Genomic DNA, 15,676 nt, shown 5'->3' on the forward strand with positions numbered 1-15,676 from the left:
GTTTCTCAGGGTGGCGCTCGGGGAGTACAAGTTCATGGTACTGGGCATCGGAGCTGGCATGTCTCACAGGTGCCGTCCTCAGGGGACTTCGAAGGTAGGACTCCCAGAGCCCTATTGTCCTGAGACTCGCTCGCTCTAGAAGTTTCTGGGCACAGATAGCAAGTGCCACTATGTGTTAATCGTGATTTTCACTCTTTAGTTATTACCTCCAAGTGTACTATTACATGCAAGTTTTATCCTTCTTGCAAATGACATTAGGGAATTGGCCTCGACTCATCAATGGAGAAGTGGGCATTTGAACCCAGCTCTGACCCCAGATTATTTTCTTGCCCTACTATACCACTTTGCCTCCTTTGTGTATGAATCGTGCGTCCAGCCTTTTAAAAAGCATTTCTCTATATATGATGCCCTGACCTCTGCCATCAGAACGATCTGGAATGCTTGTTGAAATTCAGATTCTTAGGCACCACTCAGAGAGAATGTGTTATTCTGGCCAGCCTGAGAATCTGCAGGTGATGCTGACATATAGTGAAGTCTTAGTGCTATTATTTTTGAGGAATCCAGAAGCACGAGATGTAGCAGCTGTCCTTCATGCCTTTACAAACCAGCTGGAGAGCAGCTCCCAAGAAACCAAAGCAAAAACGTCCATTTACTTTTGCATCGCCTGCAGCAAATGGCGAACCCCCAGCCTGGCCTCCACCTGGTGCTCAGTGTACTTTCAAGCCATTCTGCTTTGTGATCAGGTGGTATTTACTTGAGGAATCAAATCCTCGTATTAACATAAGCAAAACATAATTAGAACAATCTGTTATAAAAACCACTCTGCTTTCTAAGCCAAATATAAATTACTTTGGAGTAAGTCATGCCAGGAATCCCTCTTCATTAGCTCATGTAATTAAGAATGGCTGTCATGCCAATTGCTGTCGATGTCTGTTTTTCTTAATCGTTTGGACATGTGGTCCTCCCAACATTTTTTACTCTCAACGTATGTATCGTTTGAAAGAGTTGCCATCAAAAGGTGATCTTCCTCGTTTCTGTGACAAGCTGTGTGATTTTTTCCCTCCATTTGCCCACCCTCCTCTGCATCCATTCCCTGTCCCTCTCAGTGTGTCCTTGTCTGGGGGCTGACCTCTATGGACAGTATCGCCACCCGCGCTCCCGTGCCCTCTGGCCTCTGGTTAGAGTTGGCCAATGGAAAGAACCAGCAGGGAAGAAAAGGGCTGGAGAAGAGAGAGGCCACACCTTTCCTGCCTCCTGCTCTTCATGGTTTCTTTTATGGCTGCAGCTTCTGGCAGGCTCCACTGCTGTCTCCAGCTCTCATTGCCATGAGTAAGAATCCCAACCCCCTTCGGATCTAAGGGAAGGGATGGCTTCCTGCCGTTGCTAGTCCCTGGGTGCCTCAACACCCTTGGGTAGTTCTCATAACTCTGCTTGCACCTCTGCGAACAGTCTCTTCGTTGAGGTCTTCCTCAAGTGTGCCCCATTTCCTATACGTTCTGGTGCATGGATTTATAGTCATGCTTACGTGTGTACAAAGATGTCTCATCTATCCAAATTACTGGGTTAATTTGCAAACACACACACATATATATGAAAATATTAGAGTAACATCCTATCCCCTCCCACCTTCCTTAGAGGAAATAATAGAAATGGACCATGGGGAAAGGGAAAAAGTGATAGTCTGAATTTAACTTGATGAAAAGAGGTTGCATGAGCTTGGACAGAGAGAGGAAAGGGAGGACGAATGGGTGTAGAGGTGCGTGGGGCTGGGAGGGAGGGAGACAGAGAGAGCAGAGGGACAGTGGGGCTGCCATGCAGTGTGGACATGTGGGTTTTGGGAGGAGAGTTGACGATGAGGATTTTAAAGAAGTTTTCTGTGGGTTACGTAGTATGACTCTCCTCTTTGCCGCCATCAGTTACGATCAACATTTCTCTTTAAGGCGGTGGGGTTTTCCAACTTGTCTGCACGTTCTTTGACACATCTCCCACAAAAACTTGGAGTCTGCTTCTTTTCCCCTGGCGTGGGCTTACTGTAAGTTAGAATGCAGCAGAAGCGATGCCTCGTGACTGCAGAGGCCATGCCACAGGGATTGTCACCGCTGACGGCCGGCATCAAACCACCAGACAGACCTGTGAATGAATGACCCCTCAGATGGTCCTGCCCCCACCCAGCCTTCAAGCTCACCCAATGAGGGCGAGTGGCGAGGGGCCAAGCCCTACCCCAAATGCAGACGCGTGAGCAAAATAAGTGTCCCCATTGTTTAAAGCCACTGAGTTCGGAGATGGCTTGTTATGTAGGGATAGATGACTGGAGTGAAGCTTTTACAGTCAGACTTGGGTTTCCTTTTTTTCCTTTCTTTTTAGTTATTACAGTAGTATTGACTATATTCCCAACACTGTACTTTACATCCCTGTGATTATTTTGTAACTACCTATTTATATTTCTTAATCCCTTCACCTTTTCACCCAGCCCCCTACCCCCTCCCATCTGGCAACCTCAATTTGTTCTCTATATCTGTGAGTTTCTCTTTTGTTTGTTCATTTGTTTTTTTTCGAATTCCACATATAAGTGACGTCACATGGTGTTGGTCTTTGATTTATTTCTCTTAGCCTAATACCCTCTAGGTCTATCCGTGTCGTCGCAAGTTGTAAGATTTCTTTTTTTAATGGCTGAGTTATATTCCATTATATGTAGCAACTCTTCTTTATCCAGTCATCTATGGATGGACACTTAGGTTGCTTCCATATCTGGGCTATTGTAAATAACGCTGCGATGAACATAGGGGTGCATATATCTTTACAAATTAGTGTTTTAGAATTCTTCTGATAAATACCCAAAAGTGGGGGTGCTGGACCATATGGTAATTCTATTTTTAATTTTTCAAAGACCCTCCACACTGTTTTCCATAGTGGCTGCATGAATTTGCAATCCCACCAACAGTACACGAGGGGTCCGTTTTTTCACATCCTCGCCAAATACCTGATGTCTGCTGATTTATCGATGATAGCCATTCTGACAGGTTTGCGGTGATATCTCATTGTGGTTTTAATTTGCTTTTCTCTGATGATTAGTGACGTTGAGCGTGTCTTTTCATATCAGACTTGGTTTTCTTAAGGTGGCCTTATGGCGGCCCAGTATTTATCAGTAATGAGAAGATGATTTAGAGAGAATACTTTTTATCTTCTTTGCAGCCTTCTGAAAAAGCCTTTTTAGGGAGAGTTCCATATGTAATATGGTGACAAGCTCTGTGTACTTAGCATGTAGGAGGGCTTACTACGTTATATTGTGGATGAGCAAATGAGCCACATGGGAGGGGGGAGAGTGGGACCCCAGGAGCTACTGCGGTAGGATAGCCATTGGGGGCGGGTTTTCATGCCTCTAAGGTACTCATTTGACCCAGAAGTTAGATAATTGGTTAATGCAAGTTTGCATAGGAGCTCCTTGCTCTGTTTAATAGAGAAGGGAGCCAAGAGACAGCTTGACTGTACATCTGCATGCAGAAGCGAGGAAAATGGTTAAAAGCTGGTAGTGGAATTTTTCAGGGAGAAAACTATCTTTTTGTAGCAGAACATCTTGGAGGGTCAGGGCTGTTGTTAAGTGACGGCCCTCAAGGCACGGCCAGGGTGGGTTTTGAATGAGCCAGAGAGCCAGGTTGTCCAATAGGACAAAGTGATAAGATTGGGGACAGTTTTCAGCCGAGGAAGGACCAGCAGGGCCCAGAGAAAGAGAACATCAGGGAGAAACTTCCGGCGGTCGGGTGACTGAAAAATTTTAAGAACAGAAATGTGTAATAGTTACTTGTGAGTGGTCGCTGTGACATTGTAGTAACCATCCAATGCCTGAGGTTTCGGTGAGATCTGCCTTCCCCGTGGACTTTTGTCGGAGGTGTTTTCAGAGTGAAGGAATCAGGGCAGGGACCGGCATGGGACAGAAAAGGGTCAAAAGACCAGATATATGCAGGAAATATGGATGTGGAACCAGAGACCACTGAGGAGCACAGCTCTTTAAGAATTCTCTTCTTTAGTGGTTGCTCTAGAGAGTAAAATAGACACTTTCTAACATAGCGCAGTCTATGTAGAGTTAATATTGTCCCACTTCGTGTAAAATATGCAAACCTTCGCATCATGTAGCTTCATTTCCCACCATCCTCTGTCCTTATGCTACAATCGTCACAAATATTACATCTACATACATTATCGATCCTACAACAAAATGTTATAATTATTGCTTTATAGAATCACATTTTAAAGAAATTAAGAGTAAAAGAGTCTTTTACATTTATCTGTATGTTTACCATTTCCATTGCTTTCATTTCTTCCTGAAGAGCTGAGTTTCTACCTATTATCATATCCCACCAGCCTAAAAAAATCTCTTTCACGTTTTCTGTAGTAGATCTGATAGAAACAGATTCTTTCACTTTTATCTGAAAATGTCTCTATTTCATTTTCATACTTGAAGAATATTTTCACGGGAACTAGAACTCTAGGTTGACTTTTTAAAACATCTATTTCACTGCTGAGATTTCCTATCTGTTTATTTCAGAAGTATTTTTCTTTTTGTCCTTGGGCATCATTATAATAGCTGCAGCAACATCTTTGCTAATTCCAGTAGCTGGAATAGGTCGATCTCAGTTGCTTACCTTTTCTCTTAAGATGGGTCACATTTTACAGATTCTTTTCATGCCAAGTAATTTTGCATTGTATTCTGGAATTGTAAATGGTATTGTATCCTGGATATTGTGAGCAATACATTGTAGATCTTCAGATTCATTGTGTTCCTCTGAAGTGTATTGACTGTTTTTTAAAGGTAGTTAATGTGGCTGAATTCACATCAATTCTGTCTCCCTAGAGATGTTAAATAACTTGTCCAAAGTCAAGCAGCTAGTAGGAAACTAACTTTAGATAACTTACAAGTTAAATAAAAAGCGAACAGGGAATATTTACTTCTCTAAGCTTCTCTCCATATTTAAAAATTCTACCCTAAAACAAACACTCCTTTAGCTTCCACTTGGTTCTGTTTGATGGGAAGCAGGAACTTACAGCCCAGTATGCACTTGGTGTTATTTACTATCTCTGCTCTTTGTTCGCTATAGGCTTGTACCTTATAGATTCAAAGGTGCCTCCTTCCAGCTGTGGACTCCCGGTTGGTCCCCCAGCTCTGGTGGAGAGAGCCTTTACCTGGATCCTCAGGTAGATGGAGCAGCATTTGGGTTACTAGATAAAATACAGGATGCCCAGTTAAATGTTAATATTGGATAAAAAAAAAAATAGGCTGCATGGGAAGTTGATGTCATTATTATCTCCTTTTTAAAGGTGGAGAAAGTAAGTCAAAGTGAGCTTAAGTACTTAGCCAAGGTCATACAGTGGGTCAGTGGCAGGGCTTGGGGCTAAGCCCAAACAGTGTGATTCCAGATCCTAAGATCCTCACTGTCATGATAATGTTCTTCCTAAATACTAAATCATAATGTGTTTTCCTTGCTAATCCCTGTAGGAAGTTTATCGCACGGGTCTTTTGTCCTCCCACGCTTTCCCCCATGACGATATAATGGTTAGCCTGTGTATTTGCTCCTCCTGGAAGCCTGGGGTATCACCGTATTCCCCATGGTCCCTGCAGCCTGGTCCGGAGTCTGGCATGTTTCTGGCAAATGTTTTAGGACTCCGGCTCCAGAGCCTGGGCTCTTAGCCACTATCTAAACTGGACGCTACTTTAAAATAACTGAAGCGAGACAATTTCTGGGGATAGGCGCAAAATTAGCCATGAAACTCAATTTATAGCCCATACTCTAAAACACGATTCCACACAACGCAAAGGACGACCTCTCCTGCCCGCCCCTTCCGCTCCTCAGCACGGCGCCTGCCAGGGCCGCTTGCCATTCACAGGAAGGCAGCTCCTGGCACTCAGCGCTCCCCCTCCACCAGCTCTGCAGCCTACGGCTAGGGTGAGGCAAGCGAGGCACCCGGGCGCTACCCTTAACTGGTGCAAGTTCAGCTGGGCACCTGAGCATCTGCCCTTTACCTTTTTTACCGGGGTGCCTCACTCAGCTCACCCTGTTCTTGACCTTCTTAAACATATAAGCAGCATGTCACTGTCTGCTGGAGTCTCTGCAGGGCGAAGCATGAGCCGTGAGCCACTTACTTGTTTAGGGAAGTGGAAGAAGCCAGGGGAAGGAGCAATGGGAGTGCCAGGTCGAGTCTCCCATGGGTCAGGCTGATCCGGAACTGCCGTGGGGCACAGAACTGCTGCTGCTACGTAGTGACCGAGGCTGCCACTGCATCCCGAATGGCCAGGAGCGCTGGCCAGCACTGCCCTGTGAGGCGTGACTGGGCGCCTGCATGAGGATTTTTTACATGTCCCCAAGGTCTACTCCCATGGGGTCAGGCAACCTGAGCAGCTCTGGTCTATGTAAATAAAATCTGACAAGCCTCCCACTCGCCAACCTCTTCCTCTGGCCTCAGCTAGTTCCTCCTTGACTTCAACTAGCCCTACTGGCCTCAACCAGGCCACCTGGCCTGAACTAGTGCACCTGGCCTCAACTAGCCCCTCAACAGCCCTTGTCTTGAAGGCTTTCCCAGTCTCAACCTGCTCGCTTCATGGTCTCGCCCACACCTGGGAGGCCCTTGCCCACCTCCTCCCAGGACACGCCACAGTCCCTGAAGGCCCAGTTCGCCGCCTGGACCCTGCATGGAGGATCCCGCAGCCCCGCCCACAGTCCTGTCTCCAGGGAGCGGGTGCTCACTGTCAGTGAATGTCTGCAACGGCCAGGCTCCCAGGTTTTGCAGAGCCGAGCTCACCTCCGCACCACCGCACGGTGCAGAAGGCATGCTTCTCCCCATTTTGTAGACAAGGGGACCTAGGCTCAGAAAAGCTAAGTGCCCAGTGTGAGATCATAGTTTTAGGAAATTAAAAACAAGATATTTAAACCCTATTCTCTCTGACCCCACAGCCCAGGTTACACCACCTCTCCCCTCCCTGCCGTCGGTCCCCTTAGTTAAGGTGCTGATCCCCAAGGCCCAGCACATGCCATCAGTGCATGTGGAATGAAGGAGACCAGCAGCTGGACACACCTGGGATAAAAGTACTCACAGATGAGCCCAGGCTGTGACCTGAGATAGCACGGCCAGCACGGACCAGACATCCAGACAGAAAATAACAACTGACCTGAACTCTACGACTTGCCAGTGCTGATCCAGCCAGTGCGGAGTTCCCACAAAGGGACCTTGTGTATGTAGGTGGGGGCGGGGGGGGGCGGGGTGCGGCGTCCTGTCAGGGTGAGACCGTTCATTTGCATTACAAAGGGTCTCTTCTGGTTGGAGTGAAGGCTGGGAGCTGGGCTTGCTGCCTTGCAGAAAGCTTCTAGGCTTTCAGATAGCTGGATCTCCATGGAAATTAGTTTGCAGAAAAGAGCTATTTTAAGGACCAGCAAAGTCGAGAACCTGTGGGCTGGGGTTAGGGAAGGTAGCTGTGGGAGAGAGCTTTTCTGAATGACTCACTAATTTCCCTCCTATGGGGTGGAAAAAAATGGCATGGAATAGGAGCTGAAACCCAGGAAGGAGGAGGGGCCTGCAGGCTGACCCCTCCTGGGGGCTGGCTCGGGCTGCAGCAGCTGGCCTGCAGGCTGGGGGTGGAGACGCTGGGTGCCCAGCAAGCAAGCGGCTATTAGGCAATACCCATTTCGGTAACAACACCTTCTTGCTGGCACAAAATCTGCTGCTTTCAACCAGCGTTCATATCATCATGCAAAGAGGGAAAATGTTACTTCTTAAAGCAAAGTGACTGCGGCAGCTTCTGCAATCTCGGGGGACGGCGGAATTCATCTTGGGGGTGCGGGGCGCTTTTGTGAGGAAGGCTTGTTAATAAAACCGCCTTCTTGGTTGGGGAGGTTGGTGAAGATTAGCTGAAGCAAAGAGATGGTCTTCAACCTATGATGGGGTTGCATCTCAATACACCGTTCGTAGGTTGAAAATACCGTAAGTTGAACATGCGTTTAATACACCTCACCTACTGCACATCATAGCTCCGCCTAGCCTGCCTTAAACGTGCTCAGAACATGATACCCACAAACCGCTGACAACACCGTGCACTGTAGAGTATCGGCCGTTTACCCGCGTGATCCCGTGCCTGGGAGCCATGGGTCACAGCTGTATCACGGGAGAGTATCGTACTGCATATCACTGGCCCAGGAAAAGATCAAAATTCAAAATTCGAAGTACAGTGTCTACTGAACGTGGATCACTTTCACACCATTGTAAAGTCAAAAAATCGTAAGTCGACCACCATAGGGAGCCTCTGCAGAGGTAGATCGCTTAGGTGATAAACAGGTGGACATTTCTGGGCTCCCCTCTGACCCTGCCGTAGGAGGGGGATTCAGGTGTTTGGGAGGCCTAGGATTGGGAGGAAAGCAGAGATGGCAAAGGAACCTGGCTAAGGTGGGTCCCGAGAGATGGTGGCAACCAGACCCCAGGGAGAAAGGTGGTCAGGGACTGTGAGGAATGGCTGTAGGGTTGAGCAGTTAAAAGGACAAAAATGAAAATTCTTAAACTCCACAGTGTTTCCAGCTCTGGGCTTTGCAGTGGGCCCTGCTGTCCAGGAGCTTACGGTCGAAGCCTGTTTGGTGTTCACACAGTCTGTGTTGTAGCTTCGGGGTGACGCACGGGGGAGAGCCGGCCTGCTCCGCCCACTAGAACTCAGAGCAAGAGGTGACGGGGAGTCCAAGGAGCACCCACACTGCCGTTCATTGACTTGCTTCTCCTAGGAACCCGCAGAAACGTTGGGGAGGGCCTGGACGTCCATTCCAGGTGGGGTGGGAGCTCGAGGTCTTTGCTCTCCCTTGCACGCCAGCCCGCTCTGCAGCCATTGGGTCCCCCAGGTGCCGCAGTCATCAATGCCCTGGTCTACGGCAGTGGGGTGATGGATGTAGGGGGGTTGGCCTAAAGGATGTCCGGGTGTCTCCAGCTGTCCCCTCGTCCTAGCCCTTGGCCTATCAAGCCAGAAGGCTGGTGCCTGGGGACCAGGAAGTGAGCCTGCAGGGGGCCAGGGGATCTCATCTGAGTGTGGGAGGAGCTGAGGTTGCAGTGGGCTCGCAGGCCTGCCCCGGGGGGCCAGGGGATCTCATCTGAGTGTGGGAGCTGAGGTTGCAGTGGGCTCGCAGGCCTGCCCCCACTAGTCTCCACGGGCCATTGCTGAAGTGCAGGAAATGGTTTGCTCCATGGCCGCCAAGAACACCACTCCTTCGAGCTCTGCCTGGAGTCTAGGCCTGGTGTCTGACCTGGAGCAGAGGCTGAGAAGCCGGAGGTGGTGGGAATAGCAGCCCAGGCCAAGGCACTCTGGAAGTGGGGCCCAGCAGCGCCCCTCACTGGCCCTCCCTGACCCATGGGTGGCGCAAGCTGACCCTGAATGCAGGGAGCGGGAGGCCCAAGACCCAGGGATCATTCATTGTTCATGCTAAGGTTAATAAACACATTACGTGGAGCTTAGCATGAACACTTATAAAAGCCAGGAAGAACTTATGATTGCAGGACAGCAGGTGGTGGTGGTCCAGAGGTGACATTGGTGGAAGCTGGGTGGCTGCAGGGTGCCCGGAGTCTCACGAAGATGTGTCACATCTGCCGTTGGTCCTGGTCCATGCCCGACGTCAAACTAGTTTTGCAGTCCCCTCTGGCCAGGGCACTGCTCACTCATCACCATTGTCGACTTCCACATTCGCCCTCCCTGGCCAATGCTCTATGGCCCTGACAACCGGCGACATGTCTGTGGCGGAATGCCAGGAAAAAGCGCCACACAGACGGGAGCTGAGTGAGAAAGGCACGATTTATTGGTCACACAGTCTGACACAAGGGGATGTGGGCTGTGTACCCATTCTCCTGCACTGACGCTCACTTCTGGATTTGTTTTCCTACATCAGTTCTGCTACGTAAAAAGCAACACGAGAAAAGACATCGACAATCTAGTCTTCTAGTAACCAAGGAAGCAGGGCCACAAGCCATGGGGTTCGAAAGGAAAAGGCTGCACTGTTTTGAGAGCTGGGAACCAGTCTCGGGCAGCCAGGCAGGGGAGCTCGGCTTTCAGGAGCCACAGCTGACTCTCCTATTAGCACGAGATAAGCCTTGCGGGGCTTGGCTCAACCCATGGCCCAGTGGTGGCTTCCCAGCTCAAAGCGGGCATGGGGGACCGGCTGAAGCCAGCTCTCCCCACTGGAGAGGAGGAGTGGATTTTCCTTCTCCTTCAGACTAAAGAACTGAGAGGACTCGCACAGGGCCCTGCTCTCCGTGCAGCTCTGCCCGAAGCCCGGGGCTTTAGCAAAAGCAGTCTGCATCACCGAAGCTGGACAAGGCCAGGTCCCTTGTAGCCTAAATCAACACTCACTCCTCAGCTCTCTTAAGGCCAAGTCCCGTCTCACTGCAGGAGGGCACTGGCCTTAATTTTTAATGCTTTGTCCAAACCACTCAGGACATACGGTTTTGAACTGAGGGGTCTGGGAATGTGCTTTTGATTGGCAGAAGACTCAACTCAAAATATTGGATAAGTACTTAGCAGGTACCTGGCACGTGGTGAGTGCTCGATACATGCAGCCATTATTATTATTAATATTATTATTATTTCTATCTCCACCTGCAAATTGGCATTTCAGTTCCTTTCTTCAAAATGGCAACTGGAACAAGGCCCTTGGGTGCCAGGTACCGAGAACAAGCTGGGAGCCCAGGTGCGGAAGTCGTTCGCTGCCATTCAGGTAAGCTCTCTCTTCGCACCTCAGCCTCGGGGCCGAGTCTCGCAGCCAGCATCCGCTGCTGACCACACAAGCTGGGTCTCTCCTGAAAAGTCCAAAGTCCTGCCTAGGAAGCTGGGTAGGAGGAGCCCACAGGAAGTCCCAGCAGGGGTCCGAGTGGCTTTGCGCTGCTCTTCTGGGCTCCTGTCTCGCTGGCAGCTCACCAGGGGCTTCACTGCAGGACAGAAACAGCAGACAATCAGCACTGCATTCTCGCCTGGCCAGATTTAACTAAAGGTCCCCGGGTCCCTGCGCGCTGTGGGCTGGGTCAGGCTTCCTTTGACATAGCGCTGAAAAAGCCACCACGTTGTTCTAGGTACTTCATATGTATTCTAGGACATATGCATATGTGTTATGCATGCATAGTAATACATAGTATATAAATATGTAATGTATATAATCTACGTATACATTACATCATATAGTAATAATATACGATGAAATTTAAGCCTCCTTATAAACCTCTGAGGCAGGTTCCATAAATAGCTCCTTTTACACAGACGAGTAAACTGTAGCTCAAGGCACAGAGCCAGGAGGTAGGAGAACGGGAATTCAAACCCAGGATGGTCTGGCTCCAGAGTCTGTTCTCAGCACTATGAGTTTTGCTCAAAAAGAAATGTTTTTTAAAAAGAGGGATATTACATCTGAAGTTTCTCAAATACTGGGAAATTTTTAAGTACTAATACTAATGATGATAATAATAAAATGTAACTGATCTGAGTTCTTTGTATTTATGGAGCCTTATTCCTATAGGCCTGACACAGGAGGGCTCAGAGTCTATCCACAGCCCCTCCTTTCACCCTTCTTTTGGAGATAGAGAGACGTGGGTTCAAATCCCGACTCCAGCTCTTCCTCATGGATCTGCTCCCAGAAGCACTGCTTCTCAGACCCTAGTCCGGGGCGGGGTTGTTGTATCATGCACATGCACACTTGTACGCATGCACACGTGCAGCTGAGCACAGTCCTAGGCATGGCAGGTTGTATCCTGCAAGCGCACATGCATGCACGTGAGCCCACACGCATTCCTGGGCATGGTGACCGTGACACACGCATGCGCACACATGCGCCGTCCATCCCACACGCGCACCCCAGCGCACCTGCAGGGCTGCCCTGCCCAGCGGCGAGTCCTCGGGCCGGTGCTTGCCGTGGTGCGGGAGCTCGGCGTTCTCGCGGTAGTCGCGGCCCTTGGAGTGCTGCAGGTGCAGGACCGCAGGGCTCTTGACCGGGAGGGGCGGCCGCTGCGCGGGGGTGGGCGGCGCCTGCTGGCTCAGCTCCGACCTGGAAGGCTTGATGGGCCTCTTGGCTGGCACTGGGGCTTGGGAGCTGGCAGGGGCCTTGGGCTTCCCCTGGCCCTTGTCCCCTGCGGCCGGCCGGCTCTCCGGGGCAGGTGAGCAGGTGTAGGAGCGGAGCCGGGGCGTGGGGCTGAGGAAGGGCGTGGGCGGAGGCACCAGCTTGCCTGTCGCCTTGCTGCCCTCGGCCTCCTGGGATTTGGAGAGCATGATGCTGGGCGACATGGTTCCGGGGTCCGGGCAGGGTGGGGGCTCCTTCCTCAGCATTTTGGGAGATTCCTGCTCTTTCCTGGGAACCAGCTTAGGGAAGGAACTCACAGACCCGTACAGCGGGTTCTCAAACATCTCGGGCTTGGCCAGCTTCGGGTCCTCCTGAGGCAGAGGTTCCACTGTGTTCTTCCCCACGTCGCTGGGCCTAAATTGTGGGGAAGGGGAGGAAACGCAGGTGGAGAATGAGTGCTTAGTGCCAGATGGCGTTTTCTTGGGGGTCATGAACACGTTTGGGACTAGATGGAGGTCGTGGTTGCACAATACTGTGAAGTACTGATTGCCACCGAATTCTCCACTTTAAAATGGTTACTTTATATTATGTGAATTTCGCCTCGATTGCAAATGAGAGGCAAAGGCACTGTGTTACTTATAGGTGGGTGACCACACAGGGGACCTCAGCTGCTACACTGACCTTTTCCTTCATAAAAAGTGTCACACCAGAGCCTGTAAGTAGTAAGGGGACTCAATCGAGGGGTTTGCAGGAGAAAGGGGAGAGGGGGCTTCCATGGCACCGTCAATATCAAGACCATCGTCTCCAAAAAAATAAAAATAAGTAAAAAAAACAAAAACAAAAACAAAAAACAAAAAAATCATCCCCTCCAACATCGCCAGAGAAGGCTGCCCCTCACTGCGGAGGACAGACCTGCCTTCCTGGCTCCCCCTCACCAGCCCCCCACCTCCCATGAATCCCACAGCCTCTCTGCTAGCTCTAGCAAATTCTGCTCTGACCCTGAGGGGAACAGAAGCCTTGCAGGTGACCAGACGTCCTCAGTGACCATCTGTGCTACTCAGGGGGGTTCCAGGTCGAGGACCTCCATTTGAGGTGTGTAGGAGGCAGCCATGTGCCCCAGGCACAGGAGGCCAACATGAAACAGACAAACTCTGGGCTCAGAAGGCCGACATTCCTGGTTTACACAGTGTTCTTCCCAACCACATAGGCCTCTCCCTGGAGAACTCCAGGTGACTGGTTTCCTTGGTGGCCTCACTCAGTGGGAAGGAAAAAATGGTGGTCAGGCTGGCAGTCGGCGGGAACCTGGGATGCGAGCACTGGGAACGAGCGGCAGCAAGGAAGGAGGCCTGTGGACGTGTCAGGAGCCGAAGCCGGGAAGCGCTGTCTGTGTGTCTGCTTCCTGATTCATTATGGCTCTCACTGAGCGGATTTCCCGCTGAGCACTTTATGAGAACCAGGAATGAGAACACAGTTCACTTCTGGCCAACAGCAGCACCTCCCAGGGGAGACACTGCAAAAAGGAGGCTGTCGTGAAGAAAATGTGGGTCCCTTGGAGCCCACTGACTGTTCAGGCCATGACACCTCTTACTGATGAAATGTGTGTGGACATGCTGTTCAAAAGTTGCTGAACAGCCAAGGCGGATAGACTTTTTGGCGAATAGTCGTGGGCTCAGGGGACAGGGGAGAGATGTCATCCTTGCATGGGTGCCGATGAGATGAGATGACATGGGAGCCTAGCCTCAGGGACATGCCAGTGGGGGCTTGACTATAGACTCAGTGTTGGGCTCATTACTCTTTGGAAAGACCTGGAACAGCTGCATAACCAGAAATGTTGGGGGCCTTGCATGAAGACTCTGGAAGGCCGCCCCTCCACCCCAGGCCGTCCTCTGCACCCGGCTGGATCCTCAAAGACCTGTGCTGTGAGTTAACCTTTGCAGGAGGGGACGAGCAGCACTCACCAGAAGTTCTGAGGAAGAGGCAAGATGGAAAAAAAGAAAAATGCGTGGCCTGACACCTGACGGCCCACTCAGTGACTGAGACAGGGGGAGGGGCTTCACCTCAGAGAACCGGGGCCAGGGCCAGAAACAGGCCCTGGATGTGAGCATCTTTAAGTCTTATTTCCATGACCAAAGGTAACAAGAAACGGAGTCCGCAGCGGGCCACGGTTGTGGAATAAGTCACCAATATCCAGGGCCCAGAGTTAATTCTTGTGGCAAAAGGACTCCACTTCTCAGATTCCGGAGTCTGTTCCTTCTGGAGCGAAACACTGGGCGAGGAGGTCTGAGGGGAGCCCTCGAAGCCCCCTACGGCCATCCAGGGAGACCAGTTGTTCCAGTTTGCCCAGGATTCCAGGGTCTCGTGGGATGCAGGATTCTTAGTGCAAAAAAAGGGACAGTCTTGGGCAAATCGAGACAGCTGGTCATCCTACTTGAGTTGGGGATGATGGTGGGAAGACATGGAGGGTGCTGGTGACACCCCCTTTTCCACAGCCTCTGCTCGGGCTGAGCCAGGGTTGACAGCAGCGAAGAAGGCTGCAGGCAGGTGTGGGAGCTGCCGGCTTCCTGCCTCTAATCACCTCCCTGGTGAGCGGCGAGCTTAGAATGCCACCCTGGGGGCCCCTTGCCTACAGGTGTCCCCATTCTGAAGCTGTCACCTGTGAAACTGGAGGGAACACGTTCCCCACCCAAGCTGCGTGCTGAGTTCGAGCTGTTAACCACGAGGAAACACTTCCTTTGGGAACTTAGAAACATTTCCTTGTTCTACGTGGTTGCTCACAGCTCCTTTTCTTGATTCGCCAAAGAAATGACCTTTGCTAAAAAGGTACCTCGGCACCCACCATACGGTGGCTTTTGTCCTCATTTTCCAGGGCAGAAAATTAAGGCTTTTTTTTTTTTTTCCTTCAAGTTTCTTATGGAATAACCAGAGTTCAAAAATATTGACGACAAATTCTGAAAACTAGAGGCACAGAGATAGGACTGGGCTCAAGGGCAGGCCTACTTACTTACCCTATCCTGTCCTACGACATCCTCCTTCCCCCTCCCTCCCTCCCTTCCATTCACCTATCCATTTTTTTTTTTTAAAGAGAAAAACTTAAGGAACAAAACTGTAATCTGCCCCTAGGAAAGGCTGGAAGCGGTGGGGATGAGGGAGAACATTCTCTGACAATACTCCCTTCCCCGGCTTCTAATAAGTGACAGAAAACACCACCGAGAGACGTAAGACCTCATAAAAGGGAAGAGAGGCTGAACAACCCCCTGTAGTCGTTATAAAGAATGAAGACGGCGGGTCCCTGGGACAGACGACGCTGGTGATATTTTGCCCATCTTCGATCATCGTTGTCTGGGCGATGCGCTTTTAACTTCCGTCTGCCATCCTGTGGTTGCCAGACACCCGCGGGGGTCCCGAGCCTGCGTTTCCACCGGACGCTCTCCAGTGGGTTTGCTTGGTTCCGGCAGCATGTGTGAGAAGCGGCTGTGGCTCCGTCCACCGGACTTGGGCTTCTCCCTGGCTGAGTCCTCCTGACATGTGCTGCCTGGACCAGTTCTAGACGCAGGTCAGCCTTCCCTAACCTCCTGGCCTTTCCCGAAGTTTCACGGCTCATCCCCGCCCTTGCAGGCTAGCCG

The 15,676-nt window shown here is 50.6% G+C and overlaps 1 protein-coding gene across 1 annotated transcript in view; it reads right to left on the reverse strand.

Annotated features, from left to right (window-relative positions):
- Positions 1-9,808: 9,808 nt before the first annotated feature.
- The window catches only part of INPP5D (inositol polyphosphate-5-phosphatase D), a 111,841-nt gene continuing 105,973 nt past the window's right edge, over positions 9,809-15,676 (reverse strand). The window contains exons 26-27 of the mRNA XM_006906622.1: positions 11,861-12,467; positions 9,809-10,938 (exon numbers count right to left, since the gene is read on the reverse strand). Coding sequence (XP_006906684.1) covers positions 10,936-10,938; positions 11,861-12,467 — 610 coding nt within the window. The 3' untranslated portion in view covers positions 9,809-10,935. The remainder of the gene's footprint in view (positions 10,939-11,860; positions 12,468-15,676) is intronic.

The sequence above is a fragment of the Pteropus alecto genome, unplaced genomic scaffold (genome assembly GCF_000325575.1).
Source record: "Pteropus alecto unplaced genomic scaffold, ASM32557v1 scaffold110, whole genome shotgun sequence".
Lineage (NCBI taxonomy): Eukaryota > Metazoa > Chordata > Mammalia > Chiroptera > Pteropodidae > Pteropus > Pteropus alecto.